This window comes from Salvia splendens, chromosome 9, assembly GCF_004379255.2.
Source record: "Salvia splendens isolate huo1 chromosome 9, SspV2, whole genome shotgun sequence".
Taxonomy (NCBI): Eukaryota; Viridiplantae; Streptophyta; class Magnoliopsida; order Lamiales; family Lamiaceae; genus Salvia; species Salvia splendens.
Genome location: NC_056040.1, coordinates 7,440,022 through 7,464,290, shown reverse-complemented (window position 1 = coordinate 7,464,290; position 24,269 = coordinate 7,440,022). Strand labels below are relative to the sequence as shown.

The 24,269-nt window shown below is 37.4% G+C and overlaps 5 protein-coding genes across 10 annotated transcripts; 2 read left to right on the top strand and 3 right to left on the bottom strand.

Moving 5' to 3' along the window:
- Positions 1 to 396: 396 nt before the first annotated feature.
- LOC121747982 (DExH-box ATP-dependent RNA helicase DExH9-like) lies at positions 397 to 8,892 on the bottom strand. Of its 4 annotated transcripts, XR_006039391.1 has the most exons (15): positions 8,429 to 8,892; positions 7,972 to 8,172; positions 7,668 to 7,886; positions 6,341 to 6,676; positions 5,888 to 5,992; positions 5,672 to 5,782; positions 4,912 to 5,162; positions 4,152 to 4,275; positions 3,791 to 4,073; positions 3,564 to 3,718; positions 3,068 to 3,217; positions 2,735 to 2,967; positions 1,675 to 1,939; positions 835 to 1,187; positions 397 to 732 (listed from the first exon to the last, which is right to left on the bottom strand). XR_006039391.1 is itself a non-coding variant. In XM_042142176.1 (14 exons), the coding sequence occupies exons 1-14, from the start codon at positions 8,702 to 8,704 to the stop codon at positions 909 to 911; spliced, it is 2,988 nt and encodes a 995-aa protein (XP_041998110.1). In that variant the 5' UTR covers positions 8,705 to 8,892; the 3' UTR covers positions 397 to 908. The 4 variants fall into 4 exon arrangements, 3 of the variants coding, with proteins under 3 accessions (XP_041998110.1, XP_041998111.1, XP_041998112.1); XM_042142176.1 differs by having other exon boundaries at positions 397 to 1,187; XM_042142177.1 differs by having other exon boundaries at positions 397 to 1,187; positions 3,122 to 3,217.
- Positions 8,893 to 9,358: 466 nt separating this feature from the next.
- On the top strand, positions 9,359 to 12,077 carry LOC121748792 (glycosyltransferase BC10). The gene is made up of 2 exons (XM_042143312.1): positions 9,359 to 10,508; positions 11,268 to 12,077. The coding sequence occupies exons 1-2, from the start codon at positions 9,933 to 9,935 to the stop codon at positions 11,907 to 11,909; spliced, it is 1,218 nt and encodes a 405-aa protein (XP_041999246.1). The 5' UTR covers positions 9,359 to 9,932; the 3' UTR covers positions 11,910 to 12,077.
- A 1,021-nt stretch (positions 12,078 to 13,098) lies between these two features.
- Positions 13,099 to 14,905, bottom strand: LOC121747045. The gene is made up of 2 exons (XM_042141029.1): positions 13,552 to 14,905; positions 13,099 to 13,383 (listed from the first exon to the last, which is right to left on the bottom strand). The coding sequence occupies exons 1-2, from the start codon at positions 13,899 to 13,901 to the stop codon at positions 13,176 to 13,178; spliced, it is 558 nt and encodes a 185-aa protein (XP_041996963.1). The 5' UTR covers positions 13,902 to 14,905; the 3' UTR covers positions 13,099 to 13,175.
- Positions 14,894 to 20,797, bottom strand: LOC121747044. 3 transcript variants are annotated; one of them, XM_042141028.1, is made up of 16 exons: positions 20,580 to 20,797; positions 20,382 to 20,447; positions 19,542 to 19,658; positions 19,044 to 19,103; positions 18,619 to 18,720; positions 18,329 to 18,412; positions 18,074 to 18,192; positions 17,827 to 17,928; positions 16,968 to 17,084; positions 16,359 to 16,424; positions 16,027 to 16,093; positions 15,649 to 15,702; positions 15,474 to 15,566; positions 15,307 to 15,369; positions 15,186 to 15,221; positions 14,894 to 15,102 (listed from the first exon to the last, which is right to left on the bottom strand). In XM_042141028.1, exons 2-16 carry the CDS (start codon positions 20,394 to 20,396, stop codon positions 14,983 to 14,985), a joined length of 1,215 nt encoding a protein of 404 aa, XP_041996962.1. In that variant the 5' UTR covers positions 20,397 to 20,447; positions 20,580 to 20,797; the 3' UTR covers positions 14,894 to 14,982. The 3 variants fall into 3 exon arrangements, 2 of the variants coding, with proteins under 2 accessions (XP_041996962.1, XP_041996960.1); XM_042141026.1 differs by lacking the exons at positions 20,382 to 20,447; positions 20,580 to 20,797 and adding an exon at positions 19,757 to 20,080; XR_006039111.1 differs by lacking the exons at positions 14,894 to 15,102; positions 20,382 to 20,447; positions 20,580 to 20,797 and adding an exon at positions 19,757 to 20,088 and having other exon boundaries at positions 15,181 to 15,221; positions 15,307 to 15,393.
- A 1,374-nt stretch (positions 20,798 to 22,171) lies between these two features.
- On the top strand, positions 22,172 to 24,043 carry LOC121747310. Its single transcript, XM_042141326.1, has 4 exons — positions 22,172 to 22,433; positions 22,625 to 22,707; positions 22,784 to 23,145; positions 23,417 to 24,043. Exons 2-4 carry the CDS (start codon positions 22,653 to 22,655, stop codon positions 24,026 to 24,028), a joined length of 1,029 nt encoding a protein of 342 aa, XP_041997260.1. The 5' UTR covers positions 22,172 to 22,433; positions 22,625 to 22,652; the 3' UTR covers positions 24,029 to 24,043.
- The last annotated feature ends 226 nt before the right edge of the window (positions 24,044 to 24,269 follow it).

Here is a 24,269-nt window from a genome sequence, read left to right as displayed (position 1 = left end):
AAATGAATTCTCAAATTTTGATTTCTCTGTGGGGGGCATATTGCTACATTGCAATATGACAGACCATAACTTCACAATAAGATACCTCATGCCAAAAGACAAAAACTTACCTTTGTGCAAGATTCGTGCCAAAATAGACAAATTCTATTTAAATAAACCTTTTTTTTTTATCTCTAATGAGATGAATTTCATTCTCCAATAGCAATACTCTAATATCTTTCTGTTCTATCTCTCTTATTTTACTAATTACGCATAAAAATCCATGCCATTTCAAATGTTCTCTTCTTTTTAGGAACGGAGGAGTATTTCAAATCCATCTCTTATCTTTTCTTTTTTTCATATAATCAGTGCATGCGTATACGCAGTATGTGTTATGTTTAGCACAATGGGGAAACATAGCATCAAAATTGGTCATTCACGATAGCTGATTTCCTGTTCTAACAGGGTTTCACATCACGAAACTGGCAACAGAAGATGTAAAGAAAAGGTAAACAAAAAAAATAAAACTAATTATAATCCATGAAACGGGGAGCAGCTACTTTTACACCTACAGGGAAACTAAGTATAACTTGCTTCTCTTTTAAAGCAACAGTTTTCTTCCCAACTTTGCAGCAAGCAGTTAAGTTAAACTCTCTCTCTTCCTTTTGCATACTCTGTCATAGCACCTTCCCTCTTGAATGCAGAACTCACGTCGTTGTCCTCAATGCTTATAATCAAGATTCTCCACAGAACCTATATCGTTTTGAGAAAGGACTAGGTCCATCAGATAATGAATTTTCCTGGTGTAGATATACAGTCCAGAGCTGAGGAACTAGCATTCTTTCTCTTACTCACATGACCTTTAACACACTGGAGCCATCGGTCTATCTTGGATGCTGGCAAAAAAATTTCTCCAAGTCGTCTATAGTCTATAGGTACAATGATGCAGCAAAGACAATATCTCTCTTGATCTTGGTGACAGCTTCCTCGAATTTAACTTCAAGATCTTTCTCACCGATTGATTTTGCAGCTTGTATCAGCTGCTGGAGGAGTTCTTCCAGTCTCCTGATTGCTCGGATCAAGCTGCCCTCAAAAACAGGTGTCATCTCCATAATTTCGTAGAATTTAGATCCTCTAGCCCAAGCATAGACAGCCTCCATGATATCTGGTCTGAAAGAGCTCACGAAATTATCAATATCTATCTGTACCTGGGGTAAATAGAATTTTGAAATGACACATGTGGAAGTAGTCTTAGTTAATTTTGAACAATGACAGAAACCACCAAAGCTATAAGCAGATAACAAAATATATATGTATGGATGACTCGAGAAAGGGTGTGTATATCAGCATAAAACTGAAATTATGTTTCCACCATTTCACTAATAGAGAGGCCCTCAAAATGTAAAGCTATTGTTAGAAAAAATTGACCTAGCATCTAGAGATTATGCATACGGAGTTTAACTCCGTGTCACCTACTAAACCGCAATTTTGATAAAGACTACTCCTATCAAAATTCTATTCCTTGTGGATACTGGACATTGTCACAGACTATATTTTTAACATAAATTATAGTCTCCATCCTTTTTACGAACAACTATAAGCAAGCAATGAAAGAAAGATTGACATTAAAAGCATCCAGAGAGACCAATATTTGAATCAATCACGAGGAGAACTAAGAATAAAGTGAACAGGTACCTTGCACTCAAGCTGAACCTTAGCCACCTTACGTGCTGTTTCCTGTACTTGTGTAAAAAGCAACCCAAGCTCATCACGAGGCTTTTGGGCTTCCTGTAGTTTTTCTTGCCAAACAAAACATGACAGAAGAGATATCATCTCCTCCACCCTTATATCCTTTAGAACCCCATTAAACATGAGTTCTGTCAATGTCAACTCTTCTGCACTGCTGATTTCACAAGCAACTTTTCCCTTCAGCTCAACAACATCATCACTTGTAATATATCTGTATATTTTGAAGATGTTTAGAATTAAGACTGATGATAATTATATACAGCAATACTGGTAGATGAAGAAATTATCACTAAAAAAGAATCAAGAGTAGCCATAGCATATAAAAATTCTTCAACAAAAGAATTGGCAACGGATCTTAGCTCCACCCGGTTAGTGAAATTCAAACCGCCCACATAAATAACTCAGAAATAGTTCAAATGAGAGTGGTTGATTTTCAATCCAAAACAAGCTAATAATAAAATTTCTGTTACATTCAAATGCAATCTTATAGAATTCAGATTATGCACAAGGAGCGTAAAAAGAAGTGTAACATGTGGCTCCAACTTTTTCGCCATAAATGACATTGAACAGCATAGAGAAAAGCAATGTTCAATAGGCGTATTAATGAAACTATTTCACGGTAAAACAACTGTATCTTTGTGAAGTTCTCTTGAAGATCAAATGTATTGTCCTTCCATCATTATTATGGTTATCTAACACAAACTCTCAAGCTGTCGTGTTCTCAAATGGATACAATGATTAGACAAATAAATTTTGAAGCCAGTTTCCAGAGAAACAATTTAACAGAGGTAGATAGAGAGGAATGACAATATTTCTAGGAAATGCTCATGAAGACATTCTATATTAAAAAAATAAGTATTTTAGCCAGCACGGCAATATAATAGTGTATAAGAATAATAAATATCTAGCTGAAAAACAACAAATGATATATTAGGCTGACCTTCAATGAAGGTGAAAATAGCAGGGTTTAAGGGTTTACTCATATTTGACCAGAAAAAAATCTTACCCCAGTCTCCTAAGAGTCCTTTTCCTTGCTTTTAATTCATCTTTGAATGCCAACACTGATGAAGACTTCATTGCTTTCTTAAGAGATCTAATTTTTGCGGTAAGTTCCTTCTTCGTGTGCAGGAATTTGAGCTTCTGTTCAATCAGAGGAGATCTAGCAACTTTGTGCTTCTCAAAAAGATTCTCAAGTGCTTCTATCCGCCTTGTCGCCTTCCTGTAAGAGCTGCTTTGAACCTGGAGTTTTAGACCGTTATTCAACCAGGTTAATATAAATTAAAAACCTATAAAATACTTGAGTATCATAACGACAATGGAAAACTGAATTCCAACTTGCCCTCATGTCATCTTCAGGGTCTAGAATAGGTACACCTTCTTTTGCAAATCTTACCAAAACTTCAGACACTTTCTTCAAAGTATTTTCTCGAGCTTCTAATGGGAGAAGATCCTTTGGTATTATTAGCCGGACACTACTTAAGCTATCAATCTGCTTAAAATGACATCACAAGGAACGTCATCACAAGGATAAGAGCAAATTACATGCAAAAAAACAACAGCAATTATAACAACTAGAAGAAAACTAAAAAAATATTGTACTTGTTCTTTAACAGCATAAGCTACGAATGCTCAAAGTCAAGCTGCACATTGGAGTGCCATGGAATATGCAAATTATTTCATAGCCAGGACACAACAAGGTAACTGATCTAATTCCACTGTAGCACCACCCTTTGTTTAATTTCAGCAGCATCAGGAAGAACGTAAATGCCAAAATAAACCACATCACATAATGTCAAAACAAATCCCACCACGAGTTATCATGGAAAAGATTTTACCTGTGAAATAGGGACTGAAATAACAGCAGGCTCTCCAGGCTCTTTTAAGGGAACAATTCTAATTGTTTTTTTAGCAATTTCATCCTTATGCACTCTGCACCTCGTGAGAATATCCACTGTATAGCTTGCCTCTTCAGGCTTCTTGTTTGCATCATCTGAGTCAAAAGATTAAGGCTAGTGAATAAATACACATAGAAAGTTCACAAATAACTTAAAACCCATCTCACCTTCAGAGGCAACTTTAACCCTCTCAAAATTTATTATGACTCCCCATGTGACCTCATCCTGCAGAGAGAATGATGGCGAATCCTCATCACTCTTTGTGCATTGTATAGAAACAAGTCTTCCGGGCTGTAGAAAAGGCAAACAATTTTTTGGAGAAAAAACTGTATCACGGATTTCCTTTTTCAGAGTTTTGTATTGTTTTATAAGGGAGTAATAATTTTCCACGCTATCTTCTTCTTCTATGATAATAGAATCCCTCTCTGCTTCAAGGATCTTTGCTTGTTTCTGTAAAGTTCAAATTATATGCTTATAGTTAATCTCATATATTAGACTCATTTCAAAAGAGCATATATACCAACTGACCTCAAGATCAGGAATGGCACGATCTGCCTGAAACTGATAGAAAGAATTTCGAAGCAAATTCTCAGGGTCTGCATCTGCAGCTCGTATTTGATTTAAAAGCATATTGTAGCTCAAGTGAAACGCACTGGATATTAAGATAAGCAAGCCATCATATATATGCAATCAGATCTATAAGTCTTTCTCCATAACAATTATTTGCAGTGATGAATATTGAAGCAACTAATTAGTATCCAGATGTAGTGGATACGAGTCTATATTTCCATCTTTTTCACACGCTGTAAAAACATTCTAAATTCCAAATCAATCTGAATTTGGCGAAGCAATAACTATATTGTATCCATCTATACAAAAGAACAAATTTGTCTTAAGCCATTAATTTACAGCCCTGTCTAAATCCGCATTTATAACATGGATCCATACTTATTAAACTGTGGTTAAGCACCCTAAAGGTGCAGCTAATATGTTCAGACTGGGCAGGACTGCAGGAGAATAACTCAGTATGGGTGATAGGTATACATCGATGCTTTTAATTTATAAACATAAGCATGAATAATCCCTAACTACAAGAATTCATAGACAATCAGCATGCCTGGGAGAACTTGGGACAGGTAAATTTTAACAGTTTCTCGAAAGAGATTTATGCTAATATGCGACAAAGAACCTTAAGACGCTGGTTGAAAATGAAGCTTTTTCGAGCAATACTACAACTATGCGGTCTTGCTTTTTACTATGACACTGAATAACAATTCTGCCAAATAACCTGTTCAAAGAATCTGCACTTCCTTTCAACATAAATTTCACTGTTGAAGGCTCTAGCTTCTCATCAACCATAAGGATACAAATCCCCCGATCATCAATTCCTCGGCGACCAGCTCGGCCACTCATTTGTATGTACTCCCCACTGGATATCCATCTGAACTTATCTCCGTCAAATTTCCGAACATTAGTAAAGACGACAGTTTTAGCGGGCATGTTTAGCCCGATGCTAAAGGTCTCTGTGGCAAACAAGCACTAGACAAAATGTAGAAAAGCCTTATCAGAGAAATGCATGAGATGATGACAGAAAAAGAACATACAGCTCCAGTTCAAATTATTGTCACAATACATACAATAAGAGGAAGAGAAATGACATGGTAAAAGGGCAGGGTGCAGCCATGCAGGTGCCTTCACCATTAGATGGCACAAAAGTCCAAAGTGATCTAAGGTTATCAGCACCTCCTAGCCATAACTAGAATAGTGCACCTTTATAACATACATATGACTCCGTATAGATATTATTAGCACCAAACCAGGGGAAAACTATATAGGTAACAGGAAGTATGCAATATCTAGAAGGTAGGTCACTATACCACAATAAAATTCTGCATTAAATAACTTATTGAGCTAAGAATTCCTTTTCACTTCCAAACCCAATAAAATACAAACTTGAGCGAATATTAGGGCAGGCTTAAGCGCGGCAGAGCAGTGAAGCACGACAAATGAGTAATATGAGGTTTCATCAACTCCTCATGCACACTGACCTTGATAAATCCTTCCTGGAACAATATTTCAATGACTTCCTTCAGTATGGGAAGCAAACCAGAGTGATGTACACCTATGCCTCGTTTCAAAAGGGGCAGCATATTTGAAACCTAGGGTTGGTTAACATACATAGACATGGATAAAACATGGTAAGAAGTATGTTCATGATAATAGCTACTACATGATATATTGGATGTGATATGAAATACTCTAACCTGTGGAAGCTTCTTATCATCATCAGACAGCATATCCATAGCACTCCAGAAGATAGTTTCAATGTTTACTTTCTCATCGTCGTCACTTAGATCCATTTTCGCCATCTGTTGGGAAAAGAATATGTTATCTACTAAGTAGAAAAACCCAAATAATAACTATGAGTATCTTTACAGCACTTGGCTACAGGCTAGACACAATCACAAAAAAATGGTGCTTTAGCATGATACCTCTAAATGCTGAGATAAAAGAGTTGGCAGTCTTACAAGAAACATAGCACTCTAAACAACAAAGACAACAAATTCCAGGCTTAATCTAAGTCGGGATTTGCTAGGTTTCAGCTATTTACAATAAAATGACCAGAAATTACAATTGCATATTTAAGAGAAACATGCAATTCATGAAATTATAAAGGATAACAGTCGCTCTTAAAAGGTGTAAAGAAAGAATGGTACCTGTATAGCAAGAAATTCACATTCTCTTTTGCTAAAACTGAAACATATGACAGGATCATACTGTCGCAAAATGATCATTTTCACCATCTTAAATATATCACTATCTTCACCAGATTTACCAACAAGTACACCTTTCGGCACTTTTCCATTTTCTTTCCTTTTGTCTTCACTGGTTGGAATCAGAGCATTTAGAGCTTTCTGAAAGCTATCCTCACGAAACTTACCCTTTTCATCAACCACTAAGTAAAGGCCATCACCTCCACAAGGGAAGATGTAATGCTGAAGGGGTGTTGGTCGATAATCGGTATAAACAATATGACATGGTTGCTGAAGCACCTGCATTACAAAGATGATATTAGCACACCAGTGCAAGAGAGAAAAACTTGAAACAAAGAGTTGAAAAAGGTCTTTAGCTATCTCTATCATATGCATAAGTTCTCAAAGGATTCCCAAAGTAAGAACCTTTCATCATCAAGCAAATATAATTGGAAATCATTAAATCCACTCATAATTTTCTTATAGTTTTGAGGAATTTGTGCAATCATGTCATGTGTCATGTTGACACGAGCACACATATTGCACAAACAAAACACATTCAGGAATAAATGAATGACTATTGTCTGCCCACAGTTACTTGCTGGTAACTCATTATGAGATTATACCTAGACCTACCCAACTCCTTCAATAACATATTGATACCCTAAGTATGGTCTAGGTCCGTGCAAGGGTTCAAATTCAATCAGAGCCCAAAACAAATTACAATAGAAACATCAATTACAGAAAATAATAAAAGGAATAAGACATTTAAATAACCCAGCTACCCCAGCCGTCTCACACTTCCTGTTATGCTGGTGCAGCTTTAACACAATAAGCCCCGAATCGCGACACAAACACAACAAGGCATACATCTTCACTCACATAAATACAGAATTTCGTGCTAACACAATACGCATAATAGCAACTACAAGCATTTTTTTTGCACCGACACAACACAACATTAACAAAAAATAGTTAAAGTTAAAGTTTTCTAATGATATACTCCCTCCGTCCCACCAACCCACATATTATCGCCTCACTGACTCACTAACAAGTGGTTATCAAAATTATAGGATTGTTAGCTGGTTATCACACAATACTAAGCATTAAGTTGTTAGCATGTTATCGTTTTATTATTTTCAACAGGTTGACACAAAACACAACATGACATGATAAGCCTAAACATTAACCTGATAATGATCATATACTATATTGCAAAGCATAAGGATGTATAGCCATTTTAAACAGCATTGATTAAAAATCAAGTGAAATGGGGAATCAAGTCAAGTACCTTTGCAACCCAATCAGCAAACTCCTTTGCGTTAGGCACTGTAGCAGAGAGAAACACAAATCGGGAGTTCCTCGGGGCCATAACAATGCTCTCTTCCCACACGACCCCTCTCTCTCTGTCTCTCATGTAATGCACTTCATCAAAAATAATCCAGGCTACCTCCCTAGTAATTTCTGACCCTTTGTATTGCATGCTTCGCCAAATCTCAGTGGTCATAACCTGAAACGACATTCCAAAATAAACTAAAAGAAAGAACATATCGAAAATTGAGCATATCGGCACATGTAATTATCAGCAAACTTACCAAGCAAGACGCATTGGGATCAATAGTTACATCACCTGTCATCAACCCAACATCCGAAAATTCTTCTTTGAACTCTCTATATTTCTGGTTGCTAAGAGCTTTAATTGGAGATGTATATATCACACGTTGCTTGTTGAGCAGCGACATTGCAATGGCATACAAGCCCACAACTGTCTTTCCTGCAGATGTATGCGCAGAGACCTACAAACATGTCACAACCAAATTCTGTGCCCATCAAAAACTCACCTCTCAGACAATTACAAACATGCTGTCTCTACAATATATATGAGGGGGCATTTGGCTAAGCTTATAAGCACCTTAAAACAGCTTATATGCTGTTTAAGTAGAAGCTTATAAATTATAGATAAGTGTTTTGCAAAATAAGCTCCAACTACTTGAAGCTCTTCAATTAAACTAAAACAACCAATCATAAAGTGAAGTACCAACACACACATACCATGACGGATTCGCCATTTTCGAGACACTTAATAGCTTCCTGCTGAAAAGGATCAAGAGAAAAGGGGAATTCCTTGGCAGGCTTTGCCTCACGTTGCTGATTACTCGAAGCGGACGGCTGGTACCCCTCTGGATACGATACTTGGTGAAGGCAAGTTACCGCTTCATCTATTAAACCATTCTCATTATCATTCCCGTGCTCTCTCCGCTGCTTCATCGGCGGAGACTCGCAGCCCTCCGTCGCATCTCCCAACGGCTTTCTCTTGACTGAAACCATGACTAAACGAGAAAAAAGGCCTCCACCAAGCAGCCGACGACGGAAGCCAATAGGTTTGAACGCGAGAAATTCTCAGCGACGGGCGGCGGAGGATAAATTCGTTTAATTGGTTGGTTTTTGCCCTCCGCTGTTGGAGAAGGAAACGAGGTTACGACGACGTATTGGTGGTGCCTATTTTTTGAGTTATGAGGCAGCCCGCTTAAATTCGATTTAGCAGTTTTTTATTTAAAATTTTACAATCCCTTTATATATAAAATACAGTATATATATAATTTTATTTCTTAGGAATAATAACATAACTACTAACCGAAAATCGAAGAGAAAAAAGAAACTTAGAATTGTTTTTTTTTTAATCAAAACGCCCCCCTAATCCCTATGGGCTTAGAATTGGGTGTGCTTACGTCTAGAACTAATATATAGTAGTAATAGAATTTCAAAAGAAATATGATTGAGTTTGTTGGTGGATTTGACTATGATCTTTACTTTGAATTTAAAGATCGTGTGGGTTGATTATATTCTCATTATTGTCCAATCTACGCATCATTTGCGAAAATTAAAATATTTTATATTTATTTACAAATATTTGATATTATAGGATTGCCCCTATAAAATTAAATAATCTTAAATACTTTAATCTGAAGGTGTAAACTAAAAAGTAAAACCACCGTTTCCCCGAACTTTATAATTGCCGCCTTCAAAATCTGATCGATCCCCCTCAGTGATCGCCGAAATACAGGCAAAAAAAAAACAGAAACAAAATCTAATGATCGAAATTCTCGTTGCTGCTGCTGGATGATCCCTAACCGAAACGCAATTCTGGTTAATGCTGTTTTGCCCTATCGTTCTTTCTGCTTTCTGTCGCACAATTTTATTTATTTTATTCCTTAGTTATTTCGTCGACTCCTCTTTTTTTGGTGTTTTTCCGATTTACCTTTTTTAGATAGTTGCTGTAGATTGACTAAGATCCGGTTTCGATTTCCCGAATGGCCGAGGTTGATATTCAGCATTTCAAAAAAAAGTTTTAAAGTTATATTTGAGGGGTATTGCTTTTCTGCTCATGGGGTTTTCTAATTTTGTTTGAGGCTGATAAAAGGTTCTTGAAAATATCCCAGCAAATCAGAATATAAAGATTCAGTCTTGGTTTCTCAAGTGGTAGGTTGATTTTTCACATTTTGGAGGACCTTCTATATGCTGTAGTGGTGTAGGGGAAAGGCAGAGGGATAGAGAGATGGTGCGGAATAGGGAGAAAGAAGAATCAGAGTCTCGACTGATTCCTCCTGTATCGATATCAGTTGCGGATTCAACATCAATTAGCCTTATAAAAGTTATCTCTACTTTGATTATTTTTGTTTTGGGTATAGTTATAGGACTAGTTTCTAGCTTTCATCTCCGTAAGTACTTCAGTTTTGAGGGTGATCAGTTTAGTTTCAAAAGTATTTACTTTGAAACTGAGCAATTTAGCAGCCGTGATAATGAGATGATGTTGGTAAATGGCGAAAGAGATGATTGCCTGAGCATGGACAGATTCCTCAGGCAGGGGAATTTGATCCATCAAATGACAGATAAGGAGTTGTTTTGGAGGGCCTCACTAGTGCCCCAAAAGAAAGAGTTTCCATTCAGGAGAGCACCGAGGGTGGCGTTCATGTTCTTGACCCGTGGGCCATTGCCCATGTTGCCATTGTGGGAGAGGTTCTTTAGTGGCCAGGATGTGGAAAAATACTCTATATATGTGCATGCTCTTCCTGGATTTGAGCTACAAGTGTCCAACTCATCTGTCTTTTACAGGCGCCAGATCCCTAGTCAGGTATAAATTCTGAGATGATGCCTCTCTGTGTTGATTTTTTGTTTTTTTGTAGTAATAATTTCTTGGTGGTACTTAGGGAAGATGTTCTGTTTTCACTGATGTTTCTTTTCATGTTAATTTCATTTGGATAATTAGGAGTTGTTTCGTAGTTCATAGCTGTTTTTCACCAGACATATTGCATGATGGCTTTAATCTACAAGGAAAGCCTATGACTTTATGCTTCAAAGGGCATACAAAATTGACTATCAAGTGTTGAAGGTCAAATTATAATGACAGATAGATGAGAATAGAAGTTATTATGTTGATTTCGGCCTTCGATGTCTGAGCACTTTAGATTCTTGGCAGTAAATGTATCAATGCAGATAATAGTTTACCCTATAGTTAAGTGAAATATCTTGATATGAATCTCTCCCTTGTTCTCTCATTTAAGACCGTGATTTGTTAGATGGCCTAAAAACCAGATCCGCATGAGCGTTAAAACTTATGTTCTTTATGGAATTGTCTTCAGGCGGAAAATATTTCATTATATTTGTGATCTTTATGCTAGGCCCTAGATTGTTTTTAATGAACATCTGGATTTGCACTGCTCTTGAGGGTAAGGCACTGTTATTCCACTTCTTCAGAACCACATCGTTGATTTGCTCTCTCGAAACTAATTGAAGGGTGGTGGCCGGGGTTGTGCAGTGATTTAGTATACGGCATTTGTCTTCATATTTATCCATGTAGATAGATGATATATGTTTCCCTAATATATTGCAGCATGTTCAATGGGGATCAGTGTCGCTGGTTGATGCAGAGAAACGGCTCTTAGCCAATGCCCTTCTTGACTTCTCAAATGAGCGGTTTGTGCTTATATCTGAGAGTTGTATACCCATTTACAACTTCTCCACAATCTACTCATATCTCATGGGATCTGACCATAGTTTTGTGGAGTCATACGATGACCCTTCTCGTTATGGACGAGGCCGCTACAGCCGTTGGATGAAACCAGATATTAGACTTGCTGAATGGAGGAAAGGGTCTCAATGGTTTGAGATTCGTCGTAATTTGGCTGTGAGAGTAGTCGCAGACAGCAAGTATTACTTGCTCTTCAAGAAGTACTGCAAACCTTCTTGCTACCCAGATGAGCATTATATTCCAACCTATTTACGCAAGTTTTATGGCGCCCTCAATGCAAACCGAACAATAACATATGTGGACTGGTCGCAAATGGGCCCGCATCCGGCAACCTTCGTGGCTGCTAACATAACTGTAGGATTCATACACTCACTTAGGAACAACGTTACACAGTGCTCCTACAACTCAAGAAATACGTCACTCTGCCATCTCTTTGCTAGGAAGTTTGATCCCAGCTCTTTAGAGCCTTTGCTGAATCTGACCTCCCAAGTATTGGGATTTTGAAGTCAGATTATACTTGTTATGATTTTGTTACATTCTACAATTTTGTACAACTGCATAGTTTTTGTAGCCATTTGTAAAATACATGAAGAGGAGGACCCTTGGCTGGTAAATTTGTTAGCTAAAACAGTCATCTATCTATCTAAAATAAAAATTCAAACTTTTCTTCAATTTAAATTTTATCCACTACAAGGTACAACTATTCGAACTTCTTTTACATTTCATTTGTAAGTAAAGTTTGTAAGTAGTCAAACTTTTTTAGGTGGGTCAACCCAAAAAAAGATCCCTGACATATAAAAAAACGAATTTAGTGTTATAAATTTGAGCAAATGAAAAGTTTTACAGGGTGAAAAGGTTTTAAAATAGGATCTTCATATCTTTATTTAGACTATCAAGTAGTAGTAGAAGTTATTTGGTAGATAGAAATTCACTAATTCACTGAACTCCAATCCATTTTTAGAATGACTCAAAAAAAAATATAGAGTATATACAAAATATCTATAGTGAATAATCTAAGGGATTTGGGTATGATTTGGATATGACTGAATATGAAGAATGATGAACCAATTCGGCTTGTTGAAGAAGCATTTGACAAATTGTTATTAATCAGTAGCAAGTGAAAATATTACTACTAACTATTTGCCGTGGCGTTCAATAAAACTCATCATCAGGAAAGAGGCCCTCTGGTAGAACGTGCCAAGATTGGACCCTTTTGAAGGCGTGGTGGCATAATAATTGAGCTGATGTAGGCCTTTTTTCCGGTCGGAAATCCGGACAACTCACCACCAAATCCATAAAGCCCTTAGAAAACACCCTTTTCTGGCCGGAAACATGCTCCGGTAACACACGGCAGCACAAAGGAAAATGTCGCGTTCGTGTCGGTTTCATTAATCTTCTTGGGGAGCCTATGTTAAAATTCATAATTCTTGTCCCACATTAACTTAGTAACGATCCTAACTCACCTATATAAGTGTAGATAACTCTTCCCTTATAATGTCTTTTAAGGGGTGAGTGACCTATTTCTAATATGGTATCAGAGCGAGTCCAAGTCGATGATGGATTATATCTCTTTATCTCTTCTCTTGCCTACCCACGTGATGGAAGTCCGATGTGTCATTCCGGCCCACACGTGAGGGCGCCTACCCACGTGATGGAAGTCCGATGTGTCATTCCGGCCCACACGTGAGGGGGCGTGTTAAAATTCATAATTCTTGTCCCCACATCGACCGATGTGTCATTCCGGCCCACACGTGAGGGGCGTGTTAAAATTCATAATTCTTGTCCCCACATTGACTTGGTAACGATACTAACTCGCCTATATAAGTGTGGATAATCCTCCACATTTAACTTTGTCACAATTGATTCTAGCTCTCTCCTGCTGGTAATCCTGAGGCCACCATAAGCCAATTCCAAGGCAGTAATTCCTAGCAACCACACATCCGCCTTCAGTCGTCGCTCGCCCTCAGGGTCTTTTTCCCTGTTCACACACTTAATCACGAATATACAACGCCTAATTATCGGAATATCCCTCCCTCTAAGATTAAGTTGTGAATTTAATCATACATATTTAATCATGTGATTTAATCTTATTAACCAACAACCCTTTATAAAAGAATAAAAATAGATTAAATACTAATTGTGTTACCTGACTGAGGAGCTGAGCCAGAGCCAGAGCCAGAGCCAGAGCCGAGCGACGTAGGCGGAGGAGGTGATTGGTATGAAATGGATCAGCTGGAAGGCGTCCACTCCTTGGTGAACAAGGAGACGGGGTATGGAGTTATTATCTTCTTTCCTAGAGTGTATCGGCTTTGGGTAGTATTTGCACCAGTAGAGTTCGAGAGAAATCCAATCAAAGAAATAACATTTCAGGGATGAACGTCTGTACTGAACTCGTTTAAGGATGTTGGGGTCTAATGTGACCTTGTCATCCTCATCCATCTTAATTAATTTTAGATTCATTGCATTGTTTAAAACTTTTATATTTATAGGTGGCATACATATATGTGGTGATCCTTGTTATTCTCAACCTACCTACCTAGTCTTCAGCCAACCTGCAAAATTCAATCTTATATGTGTAGTGTAGTATATACATTTTTATACTTGTAGGAAGATGATAAAGCAAGGTTTTGTATTAAAGCAAGCAGTGGGGTGTAGCCTGGACGGCAGTGCAACGGTGACCAAAGCGTAGAGGATGGTGGGAGGTGAAAGGAAACGTTTCCTGGTTAAACGGCTTCACCGGAACCTGGATCCCGACGATGCCGCCACACTGGAGCGGGAAATAAGTATGAGCATCCAACTCAATGAGCAACCACATATACTCGCACCATTTCGTGGACGGGCCATATCTCTACGCCATTATGCCGGAGGTGGAGAAATTCACTTTACGAGCTCATGGCCAGGTACTACATCGATATGATGCCAGAGGGACTAATGCTCGCTATCCTCCAGCGCCTGATCAGCGTGTTTGCCTCTATTCACGAGCTAGGCCACACCCACGGGAGGGTGTGCGCCGCCCACATCTACTATGACGCCAAACGAAATGTTCAGCGTGTCTTCGACTACTACAACGAGCACCTATACCCTAGCAAGAAGCTCAGCCCCGTGTGTCGGCCATATATCATCTAGCTGCTGCACCAGAGGGTCGCAAGAGCTTCGAGTCCGATATTTGGATGGTTGGAGTGGTTGCTTTGGAGCTCATCTATTTTGGTTTGGAGAGAGGAATTTGATGATTTGGTTGCCACTATCCTAACTCACAGGAAGTTTCCTCTTGGATACTTCGGTGTCAAGGAGAATCTGTCAGGCAGGCAATATAGTGATGGATTTGTCAATGTAGACTAGGCTAGTTGTTTCAATATGGATCCTGCAAATAGGCCTACTGCAAAACAACTTCTACCTTGGGATGTAATTTCCCACCCACTTGCTACTCAACGCTTTTATATGTAATTTGGATTTTGCATTCATTCAGAATCAAAACCACAAACACATGCTGGAAAAACCACTTCTTTTCAACTCACCAAACAAGGAGAAAAAGTTCAATCATGTTCACAAAATGATTCTACTCTAGGTCTGTACAAAACTAACATTTTGTTGTGCAGGCTGGCTGTTTTATCGGGTCGACCCAGCATTCGTCTTCATTAACAGCTTTATTCCACCTATCCCTAAACAAACCCATTTCAATATAGGATCGTAGCCGCACCTGCATGCATTTCAATCGAATAATCAAGAATTCTCATCACCTGAGTTGTATATATGTGGATGTATGGTGTCAAGAAAACTTACTGCAGACCGGTTATCAAATTTGTACATATCACCTTCCTGCAATTTGTGGCACAAGGAATCACTTGTTACAAACTCTCTCCTTATATAACAACTTTAATAAAAGTAGCATTGCAATTCATACCAATGACTCTGAATCTGACAAACTCTTAGAACGAGAAGATTGATCACCCAACTCGGCCTTTTCCTGCATTTATAATGAACAAAGGCACTGTTATTTGAGATAGTCTTTTAAATTCTGAGTGAGTTCCACAGCAAATTTTCTCTGAGAAGAGGCAGTTATTTGCGTACCTTACTTCTATCCAAAAAGCCACCAAGAGTAGGGAGACCGAGATGAACAATATACTCCTCATCAACCACACCAACTTTAGCAGTCCGATCACCCTGTAATTTAGATCATCAATATCAATATATGACCGAGGTGAGTAGAAAAACAGACGGAGTAACATCCTAGTCAAGAACTCGCCTGCGCACAATAACCAAGTTGCCTATCCAGGCCCCAAGCATGGATTAAGTCATTCTGCAATTAGAAAACATTAAGACCAACAGACTAACAGTATCGTACAAACAATGAACTAGCAAATATTTGTAAAAAATCATATGCGAGTAAGTAACAGAAACTTGGTAAATTTCTTCTGCACATCAGCAGCCTAAGAAAATGCATTATTTGGCTAAGACTAATATAGCTTATCCAAGACTCAGTTCCTAACTCGTATTCCATAATAAACAAAGTATATAAGTGGTCAGATATTTGAGAAAAACTCATTGTGTCCTGTAAGCCAAAAAGCTAAATAGACTAGTCTAACAAGGTTACTGAAAAATGGTAAGGGCAAATATTCAATACTTGTATTAAATGCCAAACACAACGCCAGGCCGCTCTCGAGAACACAGGTGCCATCAATTCCACCCAGCTGCATCGTATATATTAATCGACACTATCAGCATTAGTGTTCATCCAAGACATTAACAGCTAATGCTACATGTATGTTTGAAGCTAAGAATATTAAACACAATTTAAATAAGATTTTGACTAGCAAATATCAAGATGCAAGACAGCAATGATGATCTTCCAAGACTACAAAAGTCGACATCCACATATGTAATCCTGATTGGAATATAGAAATAAAGAACCTGTGATTTGGTGTGAGGAATGAATGATAAGTGTTTCAAGCTTACCCAACACACGGGGGAGCTGTACTGTTTTCATCACACCTTCCACCACCTTTAAACTTATAGTATCTCCTACTCATGACACAAATACAGAAATTTAGATCACTGTTATTCATGCAGAAAGATGGAGCTCTTAAGAGTCTCATTAAACAAGAGCATTTTTTTTATCTAAAAGTACACAACCAAAGTTACATCCTTCTTCAAATACTAGAACCCATTTACTTTTTTGGATTTAACCAGATAGATAATGACAGTAAAGGTCAATCCATTGTTTACTAAGATGAATTTGATCAGTGAAGTTAATATTGCTTGATTCATATCCCATTGAAAGGATAGGATTGGAGAAATCCTAGCACTGAGTACTCAATTGTGCCTCTTCTCAATCATGTAAAGTTAACGCCCCTAAAAAGATTAGCAACTTCATACATGACCACATCCATGGCAATTTTATGGTTAATGGTTAAAAATATCATTAAGACCATCGGCTGTCATATATTCATCGAAACATTTAAGGTTCAGTTGCACTAATGCCCCCCTTTTCTCTACTTCATTAGAAGAGTACAGTGTGGAAAGCTTTTCATTCTTTAATTTTATACATGAGGTCTTTTATCTAACCTGTGACACCTTGACCTCTGTCTGCGTACGGTAATCGGATGATGCACCTCAGATTTACCAGGATCAAGGGCAGGCTGGGATATTTCGAGACCTTCTTCCTTGACTATAGATAGATACCTGTGGAAGTACAAATGAGGATGACATTTTAAATGTGAAGATTTGATCCATACGTCAACTGTTTGTATTACTTTGTAAATCTGGGATGGAACTGTTAAATCAGGTACAACAATTAGATCACTCTTTTGCACAGTAAAAAAAAGTTAGGAGATCAATCACAATCAGAAATGTTGTCTTTGCAGAACTTAAGCATCATTCCACATGTGGAAAAATATGCCTACATAATCCAGCTCTCATAAACATACTCCCTCCGTCCCACTTTAGGAGTCCCGGTTTACCATTTTTGGGTGTCCCACTTTAGGAGTCCCGATTGGAATATTCCATAAATGGTATTAGGCCCCACATTCCACTAACTTTTTTCCACTCACATTTTATTATAAAACTAATATAAAAAAGTAGGACCCACATTCCACAATCTTTTTTCACCAACTTTCCTTTACATTTCTTAAAACTCGTGCCGAACTCAACTGGGACTCCTAAAATGGGACGGAGGTATTATTTTTCATCAAAAACACATGCTAAAGATCAACTTTTACACCCTTATTGCCAAATGCAGCTCAGACCAATAATTCTGCACTTCATTTAGAAAACTATTAGACTTCCAAGTGGTGTGTTATATAGGTTGTCTTTCTTGCTTCATTTGAGATTTTCCTTGTACACTTGTACTTATATCTCTATAATATTTTATATGTTTTCTCATTCTTATCCAAATTATAAAAAGAAAATGGAAATTGGGATATACCTTGCTGGATGAAAATTGTCAAGTTTGAGGTCCTCATCCCACAGAAATATATACTCATAATCATCAACAATATCCGGATGTAGGAACCGCTTGGCAAACCACCTATTTCATTAAAGCAATGGACAGGCCTGAGTTAACTCTATTTGCAAGAGAACGTAAAGGATATCAAATGACTCATAATACATTATGGACACATTTTCATCAACTTGAAGAGTTACTCGGTAAGGAAAAGCACCAAGACCAATACCATTTTGTTTGGTTTACAACAGAGACATGAATGGCCCTGTCACTCCATTCCAAATCATTCCATTTTTCCACAACCCCATCGTAATGAAAAAGCATCACAACAAAATCATTTTCCAGAAACTGCAAGAAACCCAATAACAAGATGCCAATGCCATGTCAAATACTCAAAATAAAATAATAAAAGGAAATTAAAAGAAAAAGAAGTGAACGGCTGATGAACTTCAATCAGGGTTAATAAGAGCTTAAGAATATGTACCTTTTTAACTATTTGGTTTACTACTCCCTTTTGATCTATCCCAACTGCCATGGCCAGCAAACCTGTTGGCTGATGTGATTTGTTCTGCCACGAGTATACAATGTATAGTCAATAAAATTGTACAAAAAATCAAAACGAAATTTAACAAAAGAATTAACCATGCAAGTATACTTCCGACAAAGAGTTCATCACTCTCTCTTATTGATTTGTAACTTCAGTTATCAATAATCTAGTGGTATCTGTCATTTATATATATTAGGAAAAAAATTAGTAATGCCAGTTCAACACACATTCTCAGAAACAGGTCCCCACAACGGATGCATTTCCAAGTTTGACGAAACTGAAACAATTCCTTTTGGCAAAGCTTCAGTGCCCATGGGTCGCCAATTATCCTAACAGTTGGAAAATAAAAGTCAGGTAAGATTCTTCAGAATGGAACTGAAAATGAGCACATGGAAAAACCATAAAAATTATAATCTCAATGAGTGGTGTGCATCAAAAAATTTTTGTGGCATTATAGATACATATTATTGCATAAACTCATTACTCATATTCTCTAGAATTTCGTTTCCGCTTTAAAGGGCTTGCAAGCATACACCTCGCTATACCAGGCAAAAAAGGCATATGCTTCTACTCCTATTTTCTAAAGTTGTTATTTGCAATTGGCATGCTGTTTAGATGCCTTCATAAACATTCCAATCACACAAAGATCTACCTTGCATTCATGAGAAATTGTATCTTGATCTGCTGTCTTCTGCCCAAATACAGGTGAAAACTGCATTGATCATATACTATATTAGCAAAAATTTGAAGTAAAAAACATGATATTGAAACAATTGGGAATCACTGATTACTTAATCGGCAAGGTTACTTAGATACAGCTTAAGTATGCACCACATTGGCTTAAAAAATGCAATACTAGAACTCGGATGAGGGATGTCAATAATCCCACCTGACTGGCCAGAACCAAATAGCACTACAGCCCAATAAGGCTGGCACAGAAGCTAAAGTATTGCCAAAGTGTAATCTGATTGAAACTTGTGCTCTTTCTCGTAACATTTTTAACTAAAGCTCGTTTTGTTGACTAAATTTTAACGCGAGTACTAAAAACTCTAAACTCAAAACACCAAAACTACACTATCTACAACATCTTGAAACACAGTCTTTACCAACCACTTTTGGCTTATGAAGCTATGAAGGTTCTTTAGTATACCTTGATGAAATCTTTCCTCAGCCATGCACTTCTAACCAAGTAAACACCACAAACCAAAGAGATGCTTATGATAAGGCTGCTTAGCCATCTGCTTTTAGGATCTGATAAGGGAAGTGTCTGAGAACAATAAAAATCCCAAGTCAGTGTGAAAACTGGCAATATTCCCAAACCTGTGATTGAACTAAAGATTGTGGGAAAATACAATTCATACACACCTCACGCACACTAGGTGACTCGAAACCCCAACCTAATAGTAGGAGGGAAAACACCCAACCAACTAAGACGACCATCAGGAAAATACAACAATACAACAACATTTTCTTTGTTAAAATATTGGATATACATAATACTACGAGTATTCTCTTAGCATTGAATAGCATTAAATAGCCATGTAGACGATTGATGATGGTCAAGATGAATTTTCAAATGCTTATTAATGACTAGTCCATTTGTATATGCAAATGTATAAATTAGATATCCAATTTAAGAGAAACACCTGAATGAAACAGAAAAAATAGTAGTGGAAAAGAAACAAATAGTCAATGTTAATGTAAATCACATTTAATTTAGGACAGCACTGCCGTCGTTATCAGGCAATGAGACAAACCTACAAAAGAAACCAAGATAGCTCCTTCACCTAATAAATTACAGATCTCTTTGACCACAAATTACAATCACTGTTTCAACTCAAATTTCAGAAAACCTTTTCAAAAAGTTCAACAAAAAAAAGGGGGGAAGCTATCTTCTTCGGTTCTTTTACAGCACAAATTCAAACAAATTTCTCAAATATAACAAAAAAAAATTGTAGTATTTGTGGAGAGAGAAAGAGAGAGAAGATACACAGGAAGACTTCATGTCGCATCGCAATCAACAACTTTCTGAAACCTCAAAAATTCGCTGGTATTGCTGAAGAAGATAAAGAGGCAGAAAAGGATTAGGAAAGGCCTTTTGCTCCCCACTTTTGTTAGGACTTTTGAACTAAAGATTTCGTTCCAAAAAAAGAAAGGAATAAATAAAGAGAAAGGCAACAGAACTTACAGAAGCAAGGCAAAAAAAGGTATCTTGTTTAATTCCTTTGCTTAGTACCCCACCATACACACCGCTGCCTTCAAACAAAGGTTTGAACTTTAATTTGAGTTATCGTACAGACGTAGAGATGCAGGCGATACGAGTATAGTATAGTATAGTATAGTATAGTATAGTATGAAGAGAACCGCTTTGGATCAAAGGTGGTGCTAGACTGCTAGTGAGTGGAAAGAGACGTTTTTTGTTTTGCTTGCCTTGACGTATGCACGTGCCGCGACGTGTGTCCGATTTCTGGTAGTTTTAAATTCAAAGGATTCATTTGTAAATTACAAATTTTAATTGGTCAAACCATTCAATGCATCAGCAAATACTCCATTAATTAATCTTCATCACAAAAATTAGTAGTATCATTTTTTTCATTTTGATATATCTATTAAAACTATGTTCATTTCTTTTTATAAAAATTTCTTACCACTTTTTTTTATTCTATATTCATATCTTTTTTTAAAAAATTTAGTGTAGTGTTTCTAATTAAATTGATTTTTTTATTTAATTAAAATATGAAATATCTAATTAAATTAGTTTTTATATAATTAAAATAAAATATTCATATACTATTCACATAATAAAAAAAATATAACCATATTATTAGAAAAGATAAACAAAGAAAAATAATACTCCATCCGTCCCTAATTAATTGTTACTCTTTTCTATTTCAGTCCGTCCCTCAATAATTGTCATGCTTTATTTTTACCATAAATGGTAAGTAGACCCCACATTCCTCTAACTCACTTCACTCACATTTTATTATAAAATCAATATAAAAAAGTGGATTTCACATTCCACTATCTTTTTCAACCAACTTTTCTTTACATTTCTTAAAATCCGTGTCCGGTCAAAGAGTGATAATTAATCGAGATAGAGGGAGTAGTATACTGTAAAACAAATTAAAATTAAAAAAATCGAAATAAAGTAAGAGCACAAACAAGTAAAAACTTTGTACTACATAGTACTATTTTTTTCTCTTTTCATACTCTCTCCACCCCATTTTAGGAGTCCCAATTTACCATTTTTTGGTGTCTCATTTTAGAAGTTTCAATTGAAATATTTCATAAATGATATTAGATCTCACATTCTACTAACATTTTATTATAAAACTAATATAAAAAAGTAGAACCCACGTTCCACTATCTTTTTTCATTAACTTTCTTTTGCATTTCTTAAAACTCGCGCTGAAATCAACTGAGAATCTAAAGTGGGACGAAGGGAGGAAATGAGTTATAGGAGTATTATTATTTATATTTAATCAACTGAGACTATAAAGTGGAATGGAGGGAGGATATGAGTTATAGGAGTATTATTATTTATATTTTTATTTTTATTTAAATTTAAATTTTGTACGGAGGGAGAAGAAGTTGTCACTTTCGCAGACGAAAGCTGGATATTTCCAGCATAGGGAGTGAAACTGGCTTGTTTGAAAGCCAAAAACGAGAGTAGGTTTAACTAAGGGCTCGTTTGGTTTCGTTGATAGCCAAACATGGGTTTGAAGATAGTAGACTCCAAAAGCATGTTGGAGGATGGAGTTAACAATCACACCCTCGTGTTTGGTTGAAGAAATTCATATCCCGAGATTGTAACACCTCTGTTTGGTTTGGGTTGCATAAAGTATAGATAGGCAATACGGAATGACGGTGTTGTCCTCAAATATTTGTTAAAATCCCAATTTGCCCTCTTCATCCCTAAATTGGGACTGCCAATTTAATACGCGGTATACCCTAGCTCCCGCCCACGCAATTGATTCCGAAGGACTTCTCAATCACCTTGTGGAATCGACGACGGCGAACGAAGGTTGAAGCTCCACCACAGGTCTATTATTCGGTTATCAGAAGTAGTTAGGTTGTTTTGCCAATGTGACTGTTGCTACCAATCTGTGTTACGTAATATTTGATGAAAGCCGATGGCGGCGAAAGCTTATTCATGGTTTCGGTATTGTGTCAACCTACATCCATACATTTATTGTGTTTGTTATTTGCTTTCTTTGTTGCATATAAAACCAGGAAATAAGTATCACAATTGCTTCATCCTATGGCATCTCAACACCGAAGCGCTAATGACAATGACGGGAGTCCATTACCAGATGGTAATGTCTTCATCTAAGCTCCGTTCTTGTGCGTAGGAGTTATGGACGTGATAGTGCCCTGCTTTTTTCGGTGCAGGTAGCTCAGATATGGTGCCCAACAAAGGGGTAATAGCAGCTGCAGGTGCAGGTGCAAGACGTTGTTGGACAGAACGCGAGGAGACTATTCTTATGTCAGCCATGAAAGAGTTGGCTGCAACCGGTTGGAAGTCCGATAATGGGTTTCGTTCAGGTTATCTGACTCGTGCTCTGGAGGCACTTAAACGTGAATTTCCAAAAACTGATATTTGTGTTCACCCTCACATCAAGTCAAAAATCACCACCTGGAAAAAGAATTACTACTCTCTAATGCAAATACTTGACCGTAGTGGAGTTGGTTTCAATGCGGATGGTGACTTCAAGATAGACATCGATGATGAACAATGGACACAAGTTGTGGCGGTATAACTAGTCAAATTTTGTGTTTGGATATAGTAGTATGTGCTTATGCAAGTGTGTTTTACTTTTCCCCCCCTATATCTGTTATTATGGTGTTTGATTATCCACGGTTAGCTTCCGTTTGAATGATTCACGCATTAATACCATGAGTAAGTGAGTTTGGTAATTGTGGCTGCCTGTTAAAGTTGCAACTTTAACTTTATTAGTATTTGAAGTCTTATTTTCAGTTGGTTGTACACATGGTTATGGTGTCTTTTGTTGAATGTGTCTTCAGAAAGACATTAATGCCAAGTACATGAGGAATAAGTCGTGGCCAATGTTCAATGACTGGAAGGAGATTTTCGGCAAGGACCGTGCGGATGGGCTTAATGTAATGGACACCGGGGAGGCTGTTCAAAAGATATATGGTTCTAAGGCTGATGCTGGTTCAAGTTCAGCCAAATCTTCACCGATGACCTTAGATGAACTATTCCCAGATGAAGTTTTTACTGGAGGTGTAGTGCCTGAGATGGTAGATGAGAGCACCTCGGCCCCGGCACCAGCGAGACTACCTGCGAGGGTACCAACCAAATTGTATCCAAAAAAGAGGAAGGCCGAGGACAAGATGGACAGTGTCCTTGCTATGATGAATCGCATCCATGAAGACACCAATGAGCGGCTGAAGGACATATCTAACCGAATTGGTTATGAGTTTGATTTAAGCACAAAGAGAACCGAGGTCTTCAACCAGCTGAAAGGCATGGCCGGGCTCACCATCAAACAACAGTTTTATGCGGCAAAGAAGTTAGTAAAGGAGCCAGAGCTAATGGATCTGTTCAGGGGATTGGATGAATGGGCACGGCCGGCGTTTGTGCTTGATCTCTTGGAGACGGATGGAATGATTTGAAATTGGTGAAGTATGTGGCTTTTGTATGTATTTTGTTAACTATCGGGGTTATAACTTTATGCCTGTGTATGTTTATTACGGCGCATGCATCAGTTTGCAATATGGCAACTAATTTTTTTGGCTTGTTACTTTGGGATGCATAGCCATATTTTGTATTATGGATTATGACTGTTATCACTCCAGCAGTTGAGAAGGTATTTCGTATATAAGGCGCACTTGTTCATGTTAGCTGCTTCGAATC